Here is a 21,533-nt window from a genome sequence, read left to right on the forward strand (position 1 = left end):
TAGGGTAGGTGGGGCCAGAGATGGAGTGCTGGGCCAGGAGCCAGGAAGACCTAAGTTCAGATATTTACCAGCTGGTGTGACCTTTGGAAAGTCATTTAACATCTGGCTGTCTCAGTTTCTTCAAGTGTAAAAAGGAAATAACAGCACCGATCTTGGAGGGTTGTTATGAGGATTAAAGAAAATAACAGTGCTTGGCACAAAGTGGGTATTCCCCCCTGCCGGGCAAGCATACTCTGTTTCTTCATATGATCTTCACATGACATAGACTCTTCCGCAGACACTTTCCAATTTACCAGTGCTCAGAGAGCACGGATCTCTGATGACATCTGATGAGAGCACAGTACAGTGGGACTCCAGCCTCCTCCTGCTTGCAAACGGCCTTTCAATGCAGCCTGATAGAATGAGCTTTTTTTTGATTGCCACATCCCAGTGCTGACTCATTCAGCTCTCAACCCACTAAAACCCCCAGATCTTTTCAAATTATTGTCTAACCCTTAGCATGAACAACATGGCCCAATATATCTCCTGCCTGGCCTCCCACACCATGGCCATGATCCAGTCTTCCATCCCATCCAATCATCCACCCAGACCACTTCATCTCCCCTGGCCTCTGCTCACCATGCATCCTGCCCTCCAATTTCTCCAGAAAACAACACCCTCTCCTAGGCAGATCATCACTCCCCTAGATGGGTCGCTGTCCCTTATCAGAATGTAAACTACTAGAGGGCAAAGACTTAAAAACAAACCCCAAACCCCACAGACACTTAGCACAGTGGCCTCCACTTTATACTTGTGAAATTGATTTTTTGGATTTATTCCTACTGAACTTTGTCTTGTGAGATTCAAGCCACTGCTCTAGCTTGACTCTTCTTTTTGAATCCTGGCCCTGTCATCTACTCTGTCAGTTGTCCCTCTCTGTCACCTACAAGTCTGAGGAGTGCCCCATGTCTGCATTTATCCAAGCCATTGATGAAAACAATAAGCACCCCTGGGCCAAGCACAGAGGCCTGGGCCACTCCACCTGAAATGGTGACACCAGGAGTCTAGTCAATCAAACAATCAAAGAGTTCTGACTCTGCTTAACTGTTTGACGATCTAATCCAATGAGCTTCATCCTCTCCACCTGGCTGGCAGAAGACAGACAAGAACAAATTTTGTCAAATAGGCAGTTAGGTGGTGCAGTGGTAGTGCCAGGCCCAGAGTCAGGAACTCTTCTGAATTCAAATCTGGCCTCAGACCATACTACCCGGGTCACCCTGGGCAAGTCACTTTATTCTGTTTGCCTCAGTTTTCTCACCTGTAAAATGAGCTAGAGAAGAAAATGACAGAGGTTCTGGTATCTTTGTCAAGAAAACTTCCAATAGGGTCACGAAGGGTTGGACGTGACTGAAGCTTTGCTAAATATAAACTTTACCCACACTGTCCCCCTCATTGACTAGTCTGGTAATCCTATCAGAATAGGAAATGAAGCTAGTATGGAACAGCCTGTTCTTGATGGAGGCTCTCTATGATCACAATTTCCATTTCCAGACGGTCACTGACCATCTCTTTAATGATCTGCCTTAGAATTGCTCCAGAAATGGCATCCAGCTCACTGGCACCCTTTGCAGACTCCACTCTCCTCCTTGTTTGAGGAAAATCAGGACATCTGCCCTTCTCCAATCCTATGGCACCTCTCCTGTTTTCTATGTAACCTTTACTCAGAGAACTCCCAAATGAACACGTCCAGCTGTCATCCCTCCACTATCAGCTGCCTGCTTACCACATCCAGCTTCGTATCCTGCAGGCTTCTCAAACTCCATGTCATTAGTCTTTCACCCAAACCTACCCTTCACCCTTCTTCCTAACTTTCCTAGGCTGATAACTGAGGGGCCACTCCCGACTCTTCACTCAGCTGCCCAGAGCCAAGAACTGCAAAGTCTCCAATTCTACCTCCCCAGCATCTCTCCCCTTCCTCCCTGCCACTGCTCCAACCATAACCACCACACACCCTCATGGGCTCTCTCCTGCGCCATCTGTTACAGGTTCCTAGGGCCTATGCCCCCTTCTCTTTAGTCTATCCTGCCCATGGCAGCCAAGGGACAATCCTAAAGCACTGGTCTGACCACGTCACTGCTCTGAAGAGGCTTCTTAGCACAAAGGCCAAGCTTCCCAGACTGTCTTTTGGGGCTGATCAGACAGCGACCGGCACTGGGCTCCCGCCCTTCCCTACACAATCTGCTGTACAGCCAACTTGTAGGTATTTCTGAGTTACACAATTTTGAGAATAACTCCAAAGATATTTCTCACATCATGTGACTTTACAAAAGTAAAAAAATAGAATCTAGAAAGCATAGGTCTCATCTCAAAGTTCACGAGTGTGAAAGTGAGGGTGTGTCAGGGTTATTAAACTGACCCAAGCAGTTTCGTCCCATCTCCCTGACTCCATAACTTAGTGGGTTGTCCCTCTGCCTGCCTCGTCTTCCTCTTTCCCTTCCCTTTCTGGAATCCCTCCCTATTGCTTCCTTCCAGGCCAAACTCAAAGGGCACCTTCTTTGGAGGCCTTTCCCGATTCGCCCAGGGAGGCTTCGTCCTGATAGCCCCTTCGCCACCCTTGAACTCCCTGGTCTGGGAGCATGGCATATCATTCCTGGGAAGCTTGTGAAGGGCAGGGGCTGACTCATGTTTGTAGCAGCGGTCCCTTAATGCTTGTTGACTAACATATGAGAGCTGGCCAGGAAAAAACCAGATACAGCAGACCCCAGACTCAAAAAGTGAGGCAGTCTGGAGCTAAGTCAGCATATGGATAGAGGCTCAGGAGGAGACACAAACAGCTAACCCTAACCCTCTCCACCACCTTGTTCAATTGAACCCAAGACCACAGTTCTGGCTAGGCTTTTCTGTTGTTCTTTGGAGAATGACATGTTTGCTTTAAGTCAAATTCAAAATAGGGAGAAAGGATGCCAATAGAAATCTCTCTTTTTTAAAACTCATGAGTACCAGCGTAATCTAGTACAGTACAATAACCAGTATTGCTAATGACAGCTTTCAGTAAGTACAATGAGGTTCGCTTCTGCTTGGTATACTGCTTAAGAAGTCAGAGAAGCATGTTATCCAGTAAGCAACAGTTCCATGGAAAATGGTTCGAATGGGAGCAAATTCAAGAGTAAAATGGAAACAATTCACTTATCTAAACACAAGGTCTCAATTTCACTGGATAAATAACAGGTAACTGTGAAAATGTCAAAAAGGTTTGTCAGAATTGTAGTTTAAGTTAAGGCTGGGATGGGTAACTTGGCTGACGCTGAGCCAACATTCACACGTTTCCTTGCTACAGTAACACACTAACAACGTCTCACCACAATCCAATGCTGCTACATGTAGATGTGACTGGACTCCTTCCCAAGCCTCCACCGAGACTAGGGCTGAAACAGAAGAGCCACACGCTAGCAGAGAGGACGGACTGAGTACATGAGCACCAGACCACTGGGGGTACTTTGTTTACTTCTCCAAAGTGGACATCAGACTAGGCGCAAAATCACTGCCTTCTTATAGAGACAACTGCAAGTATCTAGAAGGTCTGTCTGAAAGGTGTTTAGTAACTTTGGCTCTTCTGGTCCTCACACAACCCTGAGCGGTGGGCGCTATCCCTGATCACCCCATTCTCACAGAGACAGACACAGACACACACACACACAGACACCACACAGACACAGACGCACACGCAGACAGACACCACACACAGACACACAGACAGACACACAGACAGACATACAGACACACAGACACCACACACACACAGACACCACACACAGACAGACATACAGACACACAGACACCACACACACACATGATACACACACAGACAGACACACACAGACACAGACACACACACAGACACCACACACACACTGACACACAGATACACACACATGGACACCACACACAGACACCACACTCACATAGACATAGACACAGACACACGCACACGGACACCACACACAGACAGACACCACACACAGACACACAGACACCACACAGACACACACACACAGACAGACACACAGACAGACACAGACACACACACGGACACCACACACAGACACAGACAGACTCCACACAGACACACACAGACACAGACAGACACCACACACAGACACACAGACACAGACACACACACGGACACCACACACAGACACAGACAGACTCCACACAGACACAGACATACAGACACAATGACACCACACAGACACACACACAGACAGACACCACACACAGACACAGACTCCACACAGACACACACACACACAGACACCACACACAGACACAGACAGACTCCACACAGACACACACAGACAGACACCACACACAGACACACAGACACAGACACACACACACACACAGACAGACACCACACACAGACACAGACAGACTCCACACAGACACACAGACACCACACAGACACACACACAGACAGACACAGACACACACACGGACACCACACACAGACACAGACAGACTCCACACAGACACACACAGACAGACACCACACACAGACACACAGACACAGACACACACACACACACAGACAGACACCACACACACGCTTGACACTCACGCGCGCGCCTGCTTCTGCCCCGGCCCGGGCTGAGTCACTGCCCCAGACCCCCAGGTCGGGCCGGGCCGGGGCAGACGGAGCGAGGTCAGCCCGATCTGGGCGGAAGGGGCGAAGGGCCGCCCCACACCGGGGGGCCGCCCCCCCGCTCAGCCTCAGTTTCCGTCCAGGAGCGGCAGCAGCGGGGATGGGGGAGGGGGCAGGCACTGAGTAGGCGCCTGCTGTGTGCCGGGCAGCGTGCCAAGCGCTTTACGAAGGTCATCTCCTTTAGGGAGAAGAGAGGAGGGGGGCAGACACGTCAGCGGGGGGAGTGACCTGAGGCGGGGGGGGGGGGGGAACGGGAGGGGGGCCGGGAAGCGACATCAGGCAGGGGGGAGGGAGTGAAATGAGGCCGGGTCGGAGGCCCGCCCGCAGCCCGCAGCCCCTCCGCCGCCCACCCCGCAGAGCCGCTCGCCGGCCCCCTCACCTTTGATGCCGGCCATGGCGGCGCCGACGCCCCGAGAGCCTCCACGCAGTCACCGCACAAGGAGCCAGACAACAAGCGGAAGTGCCCGACACAGCACTTCCGCCGGTCGGGTGGGAGCAGGGCGGGGGGGGACGTGCTGACGTCAGCGAGGCGCGCCCCGCCTCGTGCCCGTCCTCTCCTGGGCCCGCCCCCGGACCCGCCTCTCGCCCCGCCCCGCCTCTGGCTGCTCACCTGTTCTTAAAGGGGCCGCCACGAGCGGGAGGCCGTCCCTCCATCCCTCCATGGAGGACCAGGCCCTCCCCGATCCCACCCGCGGCGTGACTCCGGGGAGGTCCCCGGCCCTCTCCGGCCCTCGTCGTCTTCACCCAGAAGGGGGAGCACGCCGGACTGGGTGTCAGGAAGGCTTCAGTTCGCACACAGCCTCGGACCCTGGCTAGAGTGGGTACTTGACCGTGGACGGGTCTCTTAACGGCTCCGTGCCTCAGTTTCCCCTTCTGTAAAATGGGGATGCTCAAAGCCTCCAGATGAGACAGCGCGTCTTATGCAGCACACCCTGCTCGTGCCAGTTATTTCACGTGAGGCCTGTCTACGCTCAGCTCCAGATTCTTTTCAGTTGTTTTAGCCTCCTCCCTCTCGGTGTGTGTAACCTTCCTGGTGTCACAGCTCCTTTTCACTGCAGCTGGGTGACACGGATGCTCCTCTCAGAATCATGTTCTGAAATGGATAAAATACGCAGAATCACAAAGGAAACCCATTCCGCTGAAATCTGTCATCAAAATATTTTTTTAAAAAACCAAATCCACAGGTCCCAAGTGAAGATCCCCCAATTTAATTAGCCCCTAGAAAAGGGGAGAAGACACGAGCCCCAGAAGACAGGAGAACCAGCTTCATTCCTGGGGGAAACCTCTAAGTAAATAAATCAGTACGAGAGGCAAGGGAACAGTTCCACAACAGTGTGAGGGAGGAAATGTGTTCACTTGGAGTGATCAGAGAAGGCTTCCCAGAGAAAGCACCCAGAGCAGAAGGATTCTGAAAGGCAAGGATGGGACAACCATGCCTTCTAACACCTGGGAGAGGAGGGCGACTGACTGGCATAACCTCTTCCTACGTGTCAGGTACTGAGTGTTCCCTGGCTCAAAGGGCAGCAGGGGATCATGGATCGTGCTTGGATTGGTTGTTCCTGGTTATATACAGCCTTGGCAGATGTTTTCTGCTTGTCAGTCTACTACGGGAATTACTGAGGGCAGCCTACTTCTCACAAGGGATGATTCAGGGGCTTTGCAATAGGTGATGGAAAGTTCTCTGATTGACTGCAGTGCTGGACCTCAGGCTGTCTGCTAAAGGAGTGTGTGCCTCTCCACTCTTTTCCTTTTCCTTTGGAACATCAGGACAGCTGTGAGATGCCTCCCAAGAGTCTGGTAAGAAAAAGGCAGCTAACCCTAATCCCCTTCCTAACCACCATGTGTTCATGAACGCATGGCAGCTTCTGTTTATTCTTTCCTTATCTCAGGCCAATGTTGTAGCATCCAAGTTGGAATTGTCCAGGGATCTTGGGAATACTGAAAGGGCTGGTGATCACAGGAAGGCAGTTGCTGTGGGTCAGCAGAGGAGCAGTAGCTGATGGCTAGGGAATCACCCACAACAGGAGTAGACATATCCTGGAATTAGATGAACTATGGAGAGATGCCAGTAGAGAAAAAAATATGCTGAAGGAACATGACTCTTTCTAGTAGAGACAGGTGCTGGATATGGACTCAAAAAGGGCACAGACCTTCAGATCCTCACCAAACTGTTTGCCTAGTGGACAGCAGCATCTTAAAGGGAGCTCCGTGAGGACTGTATAAAGAAAGAAGAGGATTTCCAGTGGCAGGAGTTGTAAGGTGTCACTGGCATAATACTCTCAGGGGAGCCCACCATTCCCGTGGACCTGTGTGTATGTGCCAGACAGATGCCCTAGTGGGGGTTTTTTGGGGGCAGCGGTGAAGTGTATTTTGTCCCCACTGTTTTTACTATACCAGCTTAATTACCTTTCCATATAATCTTTAGCTTTGCTGAAAGCTAGTTATTGATTGATTTTTAATGGGTAGTGCACCTTCAGGGGCTCAGAAGCTATGGTATGAGAAGTAACCACCAGTAGGATTATTCCTAGAATATAAGATAGCAGTTGCCCCATGGGAACCCAACCTATAATATACTCTCTGGTAATAGCCATTCAAACCGCCTTTTTCTCGCTTTTCTCCTCCCTTGAGACCTCCTAGAAAGAGCTCTCCACAGTCACTGCCCCTACTTTATTTATATAATACAAAGATCAGAACAGTCTCTACCCAATGGGAGCTCACCTCTGCTCAGCTTATGAGGTCAAGAGGATATTCAGCTGGAGATGTCCAAAAGGGAATTTGAGACTCAGGACCTGGATTTTAGAAAAGAAATTAAAGTTGGAAATATAGATTATGGAATCCTATGTGTAGAGAGGATAATTAAACCCAAGTAAGCTGAAAAGATCAAGCAATATGTATTAATGTTCCTCAAGAAGTATGTATCAATATGTATGTATTAACATTCTCCAGGGAAAAAGGATAGAGAGGGAAAAAGAGAGAGGCCAGGATGGGACCTTGAGGAGTGCCATATATTGGGGACCCAGTAAGGGAGAAGAAGTAACATGATAGGTAGGAAGGGGGAGAACCAGTGGAAAGGAAAGTTGGGGCAGCCAAGATAGGAAAACTGCGACCAGCAAGGTGAAGAGCTTCCAAAAAGGAAGATGAGCCCTGGGAAATCGCCATGAGGGGTCGCAGAGAAGTGAAGCCTTTGTAGCAGAGACTGGGGCCCTGAGCGGATGAGCCCTGGTTGGCTTCACACCCAGTTCATCTCTCTGGTTCATCACCCCACCTAAGTGAAACTAGAAGTTTGGCTCGAGATGTAAATCAGTGAGGAAGTAGGGGCAGTGACTGTGGAGAACCCTTTCTAGGAGGCCTCAAGGGGGAAGGAAAGAGAAAAAGACAGTTTGAATCTCTAGCAGCTGGGCCATCATCAGTAAGCTCAACTTACGTCTGGCCGCTGGACTCTGATGACTCTGGAGGAGAGAGTGAGGCTGGTGACTGCACAACCCTGCCTCACTTAAATCCAACTCATGGCAAGTCATGACATCACCCTGCTGCTGTTATTGGTTTTCTTTGAGAAGGAAGGATAAATGACAAACAGCATCTGGTGGCCGGTTTTTTTTTCTGTATAAATTTATTTACTTTCAGTTTTCAACATTCACTTCCACAAATTTAGATTTCAAATTTTCTCCCCATCTCTCCCCTGCCCCTACCCTAGGACAGTGTGTATTCTGATTGCCCTTTCCTCCAAACTGCCCTCCCTTCTATCACCACTCCCCTTTCCTTTCTATTTTCCTGTAAGGTATGTTGGAAACATGTTTGACACTAGTAAGTTATCAAGGAAAATTTATTACAACAGAGTTCAGAGGAATTGAACACTTTGGCCAAAACGGACCCGCACCCCTCTTGTCAGGAGGAGGGAGCATCTGATACATAAGTGAGAGCATTCTTATACTGTTGGTTCTGGACCTATCCTCCCATCAAGAGATGGATCGGTCCGTTCTCCATCATGTCACCATCTTCTCTACATGCCCACTATGTTATCACCCCCAACGTGATCCCCCCTCCCAAACATGTTTTAACATAGAACCTGTGATCAGAAAATGGAGGGATAATTTTATGCAGAGTGTGTCTACTTATAAACATGAGGTTGATTAAGCAAGAGCAGTGAAAAAAAGCCTTCTCTAGGTAACTTTAGGTCATTTTCCCTGACTAGTTCCCGCTAGCTTTAGATGTGGTCCCTTTATCAAGAACTTTGTAATTTTTGGAAGGCCACTGTCTGTCTCCTGATTGGTTGGGTCCACCTGTAACCTGCCGGCCTTCTTATCTGACTTATTCTCAATCACTTCATCAGCTAATAATAACTTCTGGGAGAACTTAACTTTTCACTGTCTCTCGCAGGTAAGACAGATTTCTATACCTCATTGCTGATATATCTTATTTCCTGGTGGCATGTAAAAACAGCCTCTAACATTCATTTTTAAAGCTTTGACTTCCACATTCTCTCCCTTCCCCCCTCCCCACCCACCATCATTGAGAAAGAAGAATTCGATAAAGGTTATACATGTGTGGTCATGCAAAACACTTCCATAACAGTGATGTTGTGAAAGACTAACTCTATTTCCCTCTATCCTGCCCTGCCCTCTATTTATTCAGTTCTCTCCTTTGACCTCTTCTTTTACGAAAGTGTTTGCTTCTGATTACCCCTTCCCCCCAATCTGCTGAACCTTCTATTATCCCTCCTCTCTTATCCCCTTCCCCCTGCTTTCCTGGAGGGTAAGATAAACTTCCATACCCAATTGAATGTGCATTTTATTCCCTCCTGAAGCCAAATTTGATGAAATGAAGGTTCACTTATTCCCTCTCACCTTCCCCTTCTTCTCCTCCATTGTAAAAGCTTTCTCTTGCCTCTTTTATGCGAGATGATTTACTACATTCTACCTCTCCCTTTCTCTCTCTCCCAGTACATTCCTCTCAATCCTTAATTTTCTTTTTTAGATATAATCGCTTCATATTCGGCTTACTCTGTACCCTCTGTCTCTCTATATACACATACACATACACATACACACACACACACACATATATACATATATATATTTCCTCCAACTATCCTAATAATGAGAAAGGTCTCAAGTTACAAATATCATCTTTTCATGTAGGAATGTAGACAGTTCAACTGTAATAAGTTCCTTATGGTTTCTCTTTCCTATTTACCTTTTCATGTTTCTCTTGATTCTTGTATTTGAAAGTCAAATTTTCTATTTGGCTCTGGTTTTTTCAACAAGAATGCTTGGAAGTCCTCTATCTCATCGAAGTTCCATTTTTTCCCCCTAAAGTATTGTAGTCAGTTTTGTGGGCAGGTGATTCTTGGTTTTAATCCTATCTCCTTTAACACCTCTGGAATATCATATTCCAAGCCTTTAGATCCCCTAGTGTAGAAACTGTTAAATCCTATGTTATCCTGATTGTGTTTCTGCAGTATTTGAATTGTTGCTTTCTGGCTGCTTGTAATGTTTTCTCCTTGACCTGAGAACTCTGGAATTTGGCTACAATATTCCTAGGAGTTTTTCTTTTGGGATCTCTTAGGAGGTGATCAGTGGATTCTTTCCATTTCTATTTTACTCTCTAGTTCTACAACGTAAGGGGAGTTTTCCTTGATAATTTCTCAGAAGATGATGTCTAGGCTCTTTTTTTGATCATGCCTTTCAGGTAGTCCCATAATTTTAAAATTATTTCTCCAGGATCCATTTTCCAGGTCAGTAGTTTTTCAGTGAGATACTTCACATTGTCTTTTATTTTTTCATTCTTTTGGTTTTGTTTTATAATTTTTTGATTTCTCATAAAGCCATTAGCCTCCATTTGCTCCATTATAGTTTTTAAAGATTATTTTCCTCAGTAAGCTTTTGAACCTCCTTTTTCATTTGACCAATTCTGCCTGCTAGGCCTGTTCCCCTTCAGGCCACATCCAGCGTGGCCAAATTGCACTCTGCTCCCAGTCTAGTGTGATAGACCCTTCCTGTTGACCTTCCAGATTGTCTTGGGCCAGAAATTTCCTTCAGTCTGTCATTTTGTGGCTTCTGCTGCTCTAGAATTTGTTTAGAGTCATTTTTTGGGGGGGGAGAGATGTAGCAGGACTCTGCTTCCACTCAGCCATCTTGACTCTACCTCCCCACTCAAGTGGCAGGTTTTTAAAACTGAGGGTACCCTGCCTGCACAGAATCCTTAACATAGTTGGGGGAAAGACTTACCCTGGACTTTCCAAGGTTGTATCCATGAAACCTTGTGGCGCCTATAGCATGTCCCTTCCAGGCTGGAAAAGCTTTGTGCCCCTGGTAATGGACTGAATGTGTTGGCCAAGGATCAGCTTCACTAAGGCTGGATGCAGAGTCATCCAACTTTTGGCCACAGCAATATCAGAGGCCATCAGCTGAGTAGGAAAGGGACTATGAGCAGAATTGCTGGAGGAAAAAAATGATACTGCTGTATCAGATCCTGGGAGTTGTGAAAAGGAGGTCAGAGTGGATAGGGAGAGGCTGGAGATAGAGAGATTGATTGATGGGCAAGCTCCCAAAGGAGATGGAAAAGGAAGGGGGCAAGATTCAAAGAGAAGGACCATCTCTCCCTCTGAGACTGTAAGGAGGAGGAGACCCAAGAAGCAGTAGAAGGGGCTTGAGGGGTGGAGGAGGCAGCTAGTTCATCAGCAGATGGCCTTGATCTTCTCAGCAAAGCAACGTTACCTGCTGAGTGCAAGGATGGAGGGGATGGGTGCTAAGAAGATGTTCAGGACAGCTGTTGCTTGGAGAGTGATAGTTAATTAAAGCTGAAATGAGGATTGATGTGCATTGAGGAAGGCCAGATAGGTGGACCCAGTCTGCGTGCTTTTGTGAGCTCTGCTAGCCACAGGCAATGAAAGGCTTAAAAGAACCAGAGCACAGAAGATGGAGGCTAGGGCTGACCCAAGGTTGGGGATTGGCAGAGCATGAACAGTGGGAGTAAGGGAATCGGTGGTGGAGAGCAATATTATTAAAAATGGATTAATGTCGAGACTATGAAGGAAGGAAAGTGAAGCTAGAGAGGAATAGATGATCTGGAAGAACAAGAAGGGACCAGAGTTCATGGTGAGGATGAAGATCAGGTTTAATAGCAGCAGTGGCTGATCTGGGGTCTAGTCCTTTTTCAAAATTCAGTTTTATTTTTTAGTCCATTCTCTTCTTCCCGCTTCTCCTCTCTCTCAGTCTCCACTGAGAAAGCAAGAAAAATGAACACCCTGTTACAAACATGGATAGTCAAGCAAAACCAACACCTTCATTGGCCACATCAAGAAGCAAAACCAAACAACCATGTCAATCTCAGTCTGTCTTACTCAGTCCTTGGAAGTAGACAGCATGTTTCATTATGATTCTCTGAAATTGTGCTTGGTCATTGCATTGATCAGAGTTCCCAAGTCTTTCCAAAGTGCTTGTCTCTACAATATACAATGACAAATTGTCATTGTATAAATCACTCTCTTGGTTCTAGTCATCCACTCAGCATCAGTTCACACAAGTCTTCCAAGGTTTCTCTGACACCACCCACTTTATCGTTTCATATAGCACAATAGTATTCCAGCACATTCATATATCATAGCTTGTTCAGTTATTCCACATATCAGGGGTACCTCGTCAGTTTCTAATTCTTTGCTACTGTGGTGATTCTAGTGCTCCCAAAATGTAAAAAGGCAAATACAGTGCTATAGTAGCTCATAATCAACATCCACAATGTGTAGTACTTAGGGGTTTCGTTCCTCTCACCTTGGTGTAGGGACCACTTTACTTTCCTCTGGGTTTGGCTCACGCCTCAGTCTGCTCTTACATTAGCAGGTCTAAGTCTCCAGCGACTGATCACTACCATAACACTGTTACATTCAGACTCTTTCAGGGTCCTAGGGGCAACAGTATGGAGAGGAAATATACTTCCTCTATTCACCATTCTGTCTCTTGAACCCTCATGCATTTTTCGTTCCTTCCTTCCTTCCTTTCTTTTTTTTTCAACTGGATCTCCTTATCTCACCCAGGAGGGAGGTGCAGCAGGCATTCATGGGCCCAATACCACTGTTGATCGGCAAGGAAGCTTTAACTTGCTCTGTTTCCAAATTGGGCTAGCTTGAGCCTCCTTAGGTAGCCAGGTGGTCCCCTGCTCCCATAGGCTCACCATATTGGCACTGGACTTAGTGCAGACACTGGGCCAGATTTACTTCTACTGCATTTCAGGACTCCCAAGCTCAAGCGAACCAACAGCCTCAGCCTCCCCAGTAGCTGGGACCATACTATGCCAGGCCCAATATGTTTTCTGTCTGCATAACCAGCCACTCACAATAATGACATTTTAAAATCTGAAACATAACCATTTACTTAATAATAATGTAAAAGAAATAATAATATTATAGATACTGAAATATTAAGGCAAATGCATTAAGTAATAAATACATCACAATACATGTGAATAGTACAGTGAAGAGTGGGCGCCCATTTATAAAGAACCGGGCAGGGAACACAAGAGGGAGGAAAACTCATGTGTGCAGGGTAAGTCAGACTAGACTGTTGACTGAAATGTGGCTGGTTCTTCTCCGCTCATTCCTTGGCTGTAGATGCTTGCCACTCTTCAGCCGGAGAAGCCTTTTCCTCTTCATTCCTCAAACACAGCTGCATAAACTTTCTACTACCCATCACTCTGAAAATGAACTTTAGAAAACATTGGCTCTGAACATGAATTCACGCTCTCTTTCAGCCAAAGAAATGCCTCCTCAGCCTAGTTCCCTGCCTTCAGTAATTCGCTCACCTGCAAACCAGCCCTCCCACACTCAAAACAAAGTCAAGTGCAAGTCATGTCATTATTTCTCCGGTGGCATGGTCAGCTCTCTCAGAAATGGCTGCAGAGAAAGGAGCTCTCATGTGAAGTGTTGCTCTTCTGAAACTCCAGGTGGCGCTAGAGGGAACCCTAAATATCACAGGAGTTCTTGACAAATAAAATCAGCTCTTTTTAACCAATTAAGAATCACTCAACTGAAGTCTTCTCTCAGTTGATTGCTTCTAACTACCCCAGTCCTCCAATCCATACCACTGACCCTTTGTTCTCCAAAACCGTCCCAAACCCCACCTAAAAACTGTTTCTTTATACACACACATGTATGTATATGTATGTACATATATATGTATACACACACATATATCAGCAATGCCTAGGAAAATATTTTTGTTTTTTTTTTTTAATAATCATGTATCCATTTAACCTTAGTGCAGTATATAGTATGGTATATAGTGTGAGATGTTGGTCTGTGCCTAGTTTCTGTTAGACTGCTTTCCAGTTTTCCTAGCAATTTTTGTCAAATAGTGAGTTCTTGCCCTCAAAACTTGAGTCTTAGGGTTTATCAAATACAAAACTAATGTAGACATTTACCTAATATATTCCACTGATCCACTACCCTGTTTCTTAGCTAGTAACACATTGTTTTGATGATAACTACTTTGTAATATAATTTGAAATCTGGTACTGCTGGGCAACCTTAAATTTCATTTTTTATTGATTATCTTGATGTTCTCGACATTTTAATTCTTTCAGATGAATTATTTTTTCCAAGCTCTATAAAATTATTCTTTGATAATTTGATTGATATGACACGGAATAAGTAAATTAATTTAAAGAGTTATCATTATTATATTAGCTCAACCTACCTATGAGCAATGAATATTTCTCCAGTTGTTTAGATCTATTTTTATTTGCGTGAAAAGTGTTTTGTAATTGTGTTCATATAGTTCCTGGGTATGTCTTGGCAGGTACACTCTCAAGCATTTTATATTGTCTGTAGTAATTTTAAATGGAATTTATTTTTCTATCTCTTCCTTCTGGATTTTGTTGGTAATATATAGAAATACTAATGATTTGTGTGGGTTTATTTTATGTCCTGCAACTTTGCTAAAGCTGTTAGTTATTTCAGCTTGTTTTTTAGTTGATTCTCTAGAGTTTTCTAGAGAATTATAGTCAGCAAACAATTATAATTTTTCTTCCTCGATATTTATTCTTATTCTTTTAGTTCATTTTTCTTTTTTTTTACTTTTAAAGACAAGTTAAGCAATGGTTTATCTATTTTATTGCTTTTTTTCATAAAGCAGCTCCTAGTTTTACTTATTAGTTCAATAGGTTTTGTTTGTTTGTTTTTTTAGTTTGTTAATCTCTTCTTAGATTTTTCCGGATTTCTCTGTCAGTATTTAATAGGGAATTTTTAATTTGTTCTTTTTCCAAAATTTTTTTAGTTGTATGCCTGGTTCATTGATCTGTGCTTTCTCCCTCCCTCCCTCTCTCTCTCTCTCTCTTTCTGATTTGTGTTTAAATTTTTCTCTAAGTACAACTTTGATATCCCCCAAATTTTGGTATCTTGTCTTGTCATTATCTTTAATGAAATTATGGATTATTTCTGTTATTTGTTCTTTGATCCACTTGGGTTTTTTGGATTAGCCTAACTAGTTTCCAATTAATTTTTAATCTAAGCTCCCAAGGCCCTTTCCTGAATGTAATTTTTATTGCATCATGGTCCCAAAATGGAGCATTTAATATTGTTGCATTTCTGCATTTATTTGTGAGGTTTTTATGCCCTAACACATGGTCAAATTTTGTGAAGGTTCCATGTGCAGTTGAGAAAAAGGTATACTTCTGTTCCCATTCAATTTTCTGCACAAGTCTATAATATCTAAATTTTCTAAAATTCTATTCATCTCCTTAACTTCTTTCTTACTTTATGGTTAGATTTATCTAGTTCTGAGCAGGAGAAGTTGAGGTCCCCTAGTAGTATAGCTTTAACTGTCTATTTAGCTCATTTAACTGTAACTCATTTAACTTTTCTTTTCAGAATTTGGATGCACCATCTAGTGAATATATGTTTTGCACTCATATTACTTCATTGTCTGTGGTACCTATTAGCAAAAAAAAAAAATAGTTTTCTGATTATTTCTTTCAATTACATCTATTTTTGGTCTGAGATTGTGATTGTCACTCCTGACCTTTTTTTTTTTTACCTCAGCTTTAGTATAATTCTTTATTTGAACTCTCTGTGTGTCTTGGTTTCAAGTGTGTTTCTGATAAACATATTGTTGGATTCTGGTTTCTCTTTCATTCTATCTGCTTCATTTTTATGAGTAAGTTCATTCCATTCACATTTACAGCTATGATTACTAATTGTGTATCCATCCATCCTATTTTCTTCCATTTGTTCTCTTTTTTTTACTTTGTCCCTACTCTGATCTCTATCTCTCTTAATCTAACTTCCCTTTTATCACCCCTCTTCCCTGCCTCTTATTCCCTTCTCCTCTTACTTCCCTTTTGAGTAAGATAGATTTCCATACCCAACTGAATGTGTGTGTGCACACATTATATATATGTATATATGTATATATATATATATTTATATATATATGTAGGTTGTTCTCCATCTTCGAAGAGGACCAAAATGACAACACTATTGTAAAGTGAAATTTTAGTGTGTCCAACTGTGGCTGATCAGACCAATACAATCTCGGAATGCTCTACCACAGGTTGGGCACAGATAGTGAACATTTGGGGTGAATATCCCAAACTTGTGCATCCTGCATTTACTTTGTGCTGTCTCATTTCACCTTTGCTCAAAGAGCACAACACCCTTTCTGATGTGGGCATGCCATGCTGAGCAGTCCTGTGCTAGTGTCTCCCATGTTGCACAGTCAAATCCAAAGTTCTTGAGAGAGACCTTGAGAGTGTCCTTGTATAGTTTCTTCTGGCCACCATGTGATCTCCTGCCCCATGCAAATTCTCCATAAAATAGTCTTTTTGGCAAGCGTACATTTTGCATTCGAACAATGTGGCCAGCCCATGGGAGTTGCACTCTCTGAAGTATTGTTTGAATACTGGCAGTTCAGCTTGAACAAGGACTTCAGTGTCTGGTACCTTATCCTGCCAGGTGATCCTCAGAATCTTCCTAAGACAGTTCAAATGGAAGGGATTCAGTTTCCTGGCATGACACTGGGAGACTGTCCATGTTTCACAAGCATATAACAATAAGGTCAGCAGAACGGCTCTGTAGAGTAGTCAGTCTAATACCTCTTCTCTCCCAAACCTTTCTTCGGAGCCTCCCAAACACTGAGCTAGCTCTGGCAATGCATGTACCAAACTCATTGTCAATGTGTGCATCCCTGGAAAGTAAACTACTAAGGCAAATGAACTTATCCACAGCATTCAAAACTTCTCCATTTGTTGTAATTGATGGTTGCATGTATGGATGATGTGGTGGTGGCTGATGGAGCACCTGTGTTTTTTTGATTCCATCACAAGCAAAGCTTAGAGAGATGCAGGATTCCTGGCTCAGTAAGAAGGCAAATGAAATTCAGTTTTATGCTGATAGTAACAATCCAAAGCACTTTTATGATTCCCTGAAAGCTATTTATGGACCAAAAACCTATGGTGCATCACAGCTACTTAGTGCTGATGGAGCCACATTGGTTAGTGATAAGGACATGATCCTAGAGAGATGGGCTGAACACTTCCATAGTGTTCTCAACAGACCATCATCAATCAATGCTGAGGCCATTGACCGTTTACCTCTGGTTGAAGTCAATCCCTCCTTAGCTGAACCTCCAACTGAAGAAGAGGTTTTGAGGCCATTAGACTCTTTTCATGTGGCAAAGCACTTGGTCCTGATTGTATTCCAGCTGAGATTTACAAGATAGGGGCACCATTACTCATACAAAAGCTGACTGAATTTTTCCAGGTTATATGGCAAGAGGAGGTTATCTCCCAGGAGTTCAGGGATGCCTCCATTGTTCATCTCTATAAGGGTAAAGGGAATAGATTGTCCTGTGACAATCACAAGGGGATCTCTTTCTTAGTCATTGCTGTGTGTGTGTGTTCTTCCATTTAGAACCTGTTCAGATGATAATTAAGTTCAAGATTTGCTGGTTTCCTTCTCCTCTACAGTAAAAGCTTCTCCTTGTATGCTTTTATGAGAGATAATTCTCCCCATTCTTTCTCCCCCTTCCCCCTTTTGCCAGTTATTTCCTCTTTCTCACCCCTCCATTTTTTTTTGTTGAGATCATTCCAATACAATTGACTCACCTTCATGCCCTCTGTCTTTGTAAATTCCTCACTGCCTCAATAATGATAAAATTCTTAGGAGTTACATGTCTCATCTTCTCATATAGGAATGTAAACAATTTAACCTTATGATTCCTCTTTCATGTTGCTGTTTTACGCTTCTTCTGAGCCTTGCTTTTGGATGTGTCATGTTCTGTGTTCAATTCTGGTCTTTTCCTCAGGAATGCTCCAAAGTCCTCTGTTTCATTAAACATCCATTTCTTGCACTGAAGGATTATGCCTGGTTTTGCCAGGTTATAATCTTAGCTCCTTTGCCTTCCAGAATCCCTGCATTCACTCTTTGCACTGTCAATTGCTAAGTCCAATCAGGCTGACCTCTCAGTATCTCTTTCATCCTCCTTTACCTCCATGCATGAAGAAAGGACAAGGAATTGAATTCAGAATAGGGGTGAGGTCATAGTTCTCTTGCATTCTGTCCTGCTTATCCAACATCTGGAATACCAGATATACTCTGTGCACTACATTTTAGGAAGGTGGATGACATCCAGAAAAGGGCAAGAAGAATGTTGAAGGGCTGCACTGACTGAAGAAACCGAGAAGAAGAGAAGGTTCAATGGGGACCATCAAGCTGGGTTTGTTTGGTTTTGATAATGTTTAATATAAAATTTTGGAATAATCTCTTTGTTCTCTCTGAAGTAAACTCAGAGAGTGCCTCTTCCTATGTCAGCAAAAGCCAGCCAAGGCCGACTCTACACTCCTTAAGGAGACCTTTAACCTAAGACACTATATCTTGAATAATAAGACTTTCCTTTGATGAATAATGAGACTTTCCTTTGATGAATCTTATTATCTATAGACACATATTATGTTATGAATAATGGAACTTTCCTTTGATCTATAGACATATACTATGTTATGGCGTATTAATGATAAAGAAAATATAGACATCTTAGATCATAATTTCTATTGAACATTGTTTACCCTTTCCTATGTCAATTATCTGTTTAAGGGAGGAAGCCTGCCACTTACTAGTGGTGGGGTTTCTTTCCTTATCACCGAGACATATGCTTACCCAGCTTGGAATCTCAAGGCCTGACTAACATTGCTTTGTTAATTGTCCTGTCTTACTGAATTTATGATTTGCTTAATTAGGAGAGTTTCTTTCTCATGGCAAAATGTACTTAAGACAGATGATTTCTGTACTAGATAGTCAGTCACCTCTGACTCCATAGCGCTATGTAACTGTTTTCTTTATGGGGAATTGATTAATTAATTAAATCATAAAATGTATGCATTTAGCCATGTTGCCTTTTCTTAACAAAGTTTTCAGGTCAACAGTTTATAGACCAAATCTCCCAATCTTTCTGATCTAGGCTGAAAGTGCTGCCACCAAGTTCAGCAGGCAGCTGCCTTCAAGTGTTCAAGGAGCTGTCCAGCACCAGGATAAGCTTTGTCCTGCTTGACCCTAGAGGGCAGAGCTCAATGTACTGGGTGAATGTTGTAGAGAGGCAGATTTAGAATCTATAAGAAACACCTTCCTAACAAGTAGATCTGCCTCAAAGTAGATGTGAACTGCTTGGATTCAGGGATCTGGATTCTGCCACTCACTACCTGTGTGACCTTGGAGGAGTCACCCTTTCTGGACCTGTTTCTTCATCTGTAAAATGAAGGACTGGGCTAGATGATGTTTCAGCTGTAGATCTAGGGTCTTGAGACAAAATCCCAACTTGCTCTAAATCCAGAGACCCTCACACACCATCTTTCAGCCAAGGCTGGAGGACCACTGTTTGGGGGCATCATAGAGGGTATTTCTGTTTATTCCCAGTAAGACCAGATGCTTCTGATGGCCTTTCCAGATCTGAGGTTGTGAACCTCAGCTCCAATTTGTTGCTGACACAGGATATCGAAGCAGAGATTTCTTTCCAATGGCAGCCAATTGGTATATGCTTCTCTGGTCATTTCCTGTTGTCTCTGGTATCAAACTTGTTTGTGTTGTGAGCTCTGTGAGATTGTAGGCTTTTAATAGAAGGACTAAACACATTAATTTTGTCAAACTACTTAAGAATTAAAAACAATTTTAAATAATATCTCTTGTCGGTGCAATACAGCTACAAACTGTCATTTGACTTTGAAACAAAAACATCCTACTCTCTCTAGTATATACAGACATGCTGTGGGGATTGGCCCAGCTTGGTTCTTCAAGGTAGTCTTAAATTCTGATCCTTTTAGCGTATGTGAGGAGATGGTGACAACCCTCCGGGTATATGGGGGCATTTGGGTCAGATATTCAAATTCCCACCATCATTTGGGTATATGGATGAGGGAGCCCTTGACACGAAGGTAGGTTACAACTCTGAGCAGAGTTGGGTGTATGTATGTTGAGACTGAGGTGTATGCATTGGGGATGTTTTATTTTACTGTCCTAGTATCTATAGATTCCTCTCCACTCCCTCCCCCCTCTCATCTCCCATGTGGTGATAAAGGGATGCTGGGAATGGTACTTTATGGCCCTGGTTCCTCCCTCACAGGGTTGGTATGACTAGAACTCATCATTCTTCCCTTCTGAATGTCCTAATTACTGCCAAGGATCCTGCCATACTTCCAGTCACCCAGTGTCATCTGGACACTGAGGTGGTGTCACTCACTCTCACTTACCCCCTCCCCCATATCCAAATCAGCTGCCAAATCTTGCTTGGTGATCTTTCTCTTCTAAGTAGCCCCTCACTTCTCCCCATTTGCACAGCTGAACTCCCCAGTATAGGCCCTCACTTTTGAACTAATGCAGTGGCCTAATTAGAATTGGTGTTTCCTCCCCAGGGCAGCTTAGGCATCGAAGTGGAGAGAGTGCTGGGCCTGGAATCAGGAAAATTCATCTTCCGGAGTTCAAATGCGCCCTCAGACACTTAATAGCTGTGTGACCCTGGGCAAGTCACTTCACCCGCTTTGCCTCAGTTCCCTCATCTGGAAAAGTTTATACTCTAATGGGGAAACAACACACTTAGGTAAATGGTGGTCAAGGAGGGGATAATTTGGTCGCAGAATTTAAAGGGATATTGAGGGACCAAGAGAAAGTTGTGTAGATTGACAAGCCTCATCCAGGTACAATGGCAGAGTCGATTTGTTCCTGGCCCTAGTTTCCAGAACTGGAGGACGAGAGGTCTGAGAACAGGTATGCTCTTGGCTTTTGTTGTGGGAGGTGGCCAGAGAGGAAGGAATGGAGTGAAACCTGTCTTAGAATCTCTAGTTTCCCCCAGGGCTCAGTTCAAGCTCCACCGTCTATCAGAAGCCATTCCTCTTCTAGCCATCAGGTGGCGTCTCCCCCATGTTCCCTTGTTTATTTTGCAGTTTATCTATGAAGAGACTATGTATCGAGTATGAATAATAAATGTATCTATATGCAGTACATGTTGCATGTGAAGTATACAATGTATATTGTGTCTATTACATATGCCCGTAGATAAAGGATGTCCCCAAATTCTTAGCGCAGTTTTAAGCTCTAATAGCTTTAGTATTATGTATTAAATGATCTGTCAATTACCTTTGTTATATACGGCATAATAATCAATTATATTTGATTATATAGTATATCATGTCCTAATAGAAAATGAAATCTATTACTGTATTAGACATTGATCAAACATTATTCACTAATTACTATTTAAGCTTTAATAGTTCAAAATTGTGCTGAGACTTTGGGCACCACCTGTTGACACGCGGAGTCTCCACATCTCTTGTCTTTGTATCCGTAGTGCCCCGCCTGCCGTAGGCGCTGAGTGAG

The 21,533-nt window shown here is 44.0% G+C and overlaps 1 protein-coding gene and 1 long non-coding RNA gene across 2 annotated transcripts in view; one reads left to right on the forward strand and one right to left on the reverse strand.

The window, feature by feature from the left end:
• LEPROTL1 (leptin receptor overlapping transcript like 1) overlaps nucleotides 1-5,184 on the reverse strand; it is a 22,788-nt gene extending 17,604 nt beyond the window's left edge. Inside the window, exon 1 of the mRNA XM_072625524.1 lies at nucleotides 5,061-5,184. Within this exon, the coding sequence (XP_072481625.1) occupies nucleotides 5,061-5,076 (16 nt within the window). The 5' untranslated portion in view covers nucleotides 5,077-5,184. The remainder of the gene's footprint in view (nucleotides 1-5,060) is intronic.
• A 126-nt stretch (nucleotides 5,185-5,310) lies between these two features.
• On the forward strand, nucleotides 5,311-19,045 carry LOC140514982 (uncharacterized). Its single transcript, XR_011970786.1, has 2 exons — nucleotides 5,311-6,478; nucleotides 18,285-19,045. It is a non-coding gene; the product is annotated as an uncharacterized lncRNA (long non-coding RNA).
• The last annotated feature ends 2,488 nt before the right edge of the window (nucleotides 19,046-21,533 follow it).

The sequence above is a fragment of the Notamacropus eugenii genome, chromosome 7 (genome assembly GCF_028372415.1).
Source record: "Notamacropus eugenii isolate mMacEug1 chromosome 7, mMacEug1.pri_v2, whole genome shotgun sequence".
Classification (NCBI taxonomy): Eukaryota; Metazoa; Chordata; class Mammalia; order Diprotodontia; family Macropodidae; genus Notamacropus; species Notamacropus eugenii.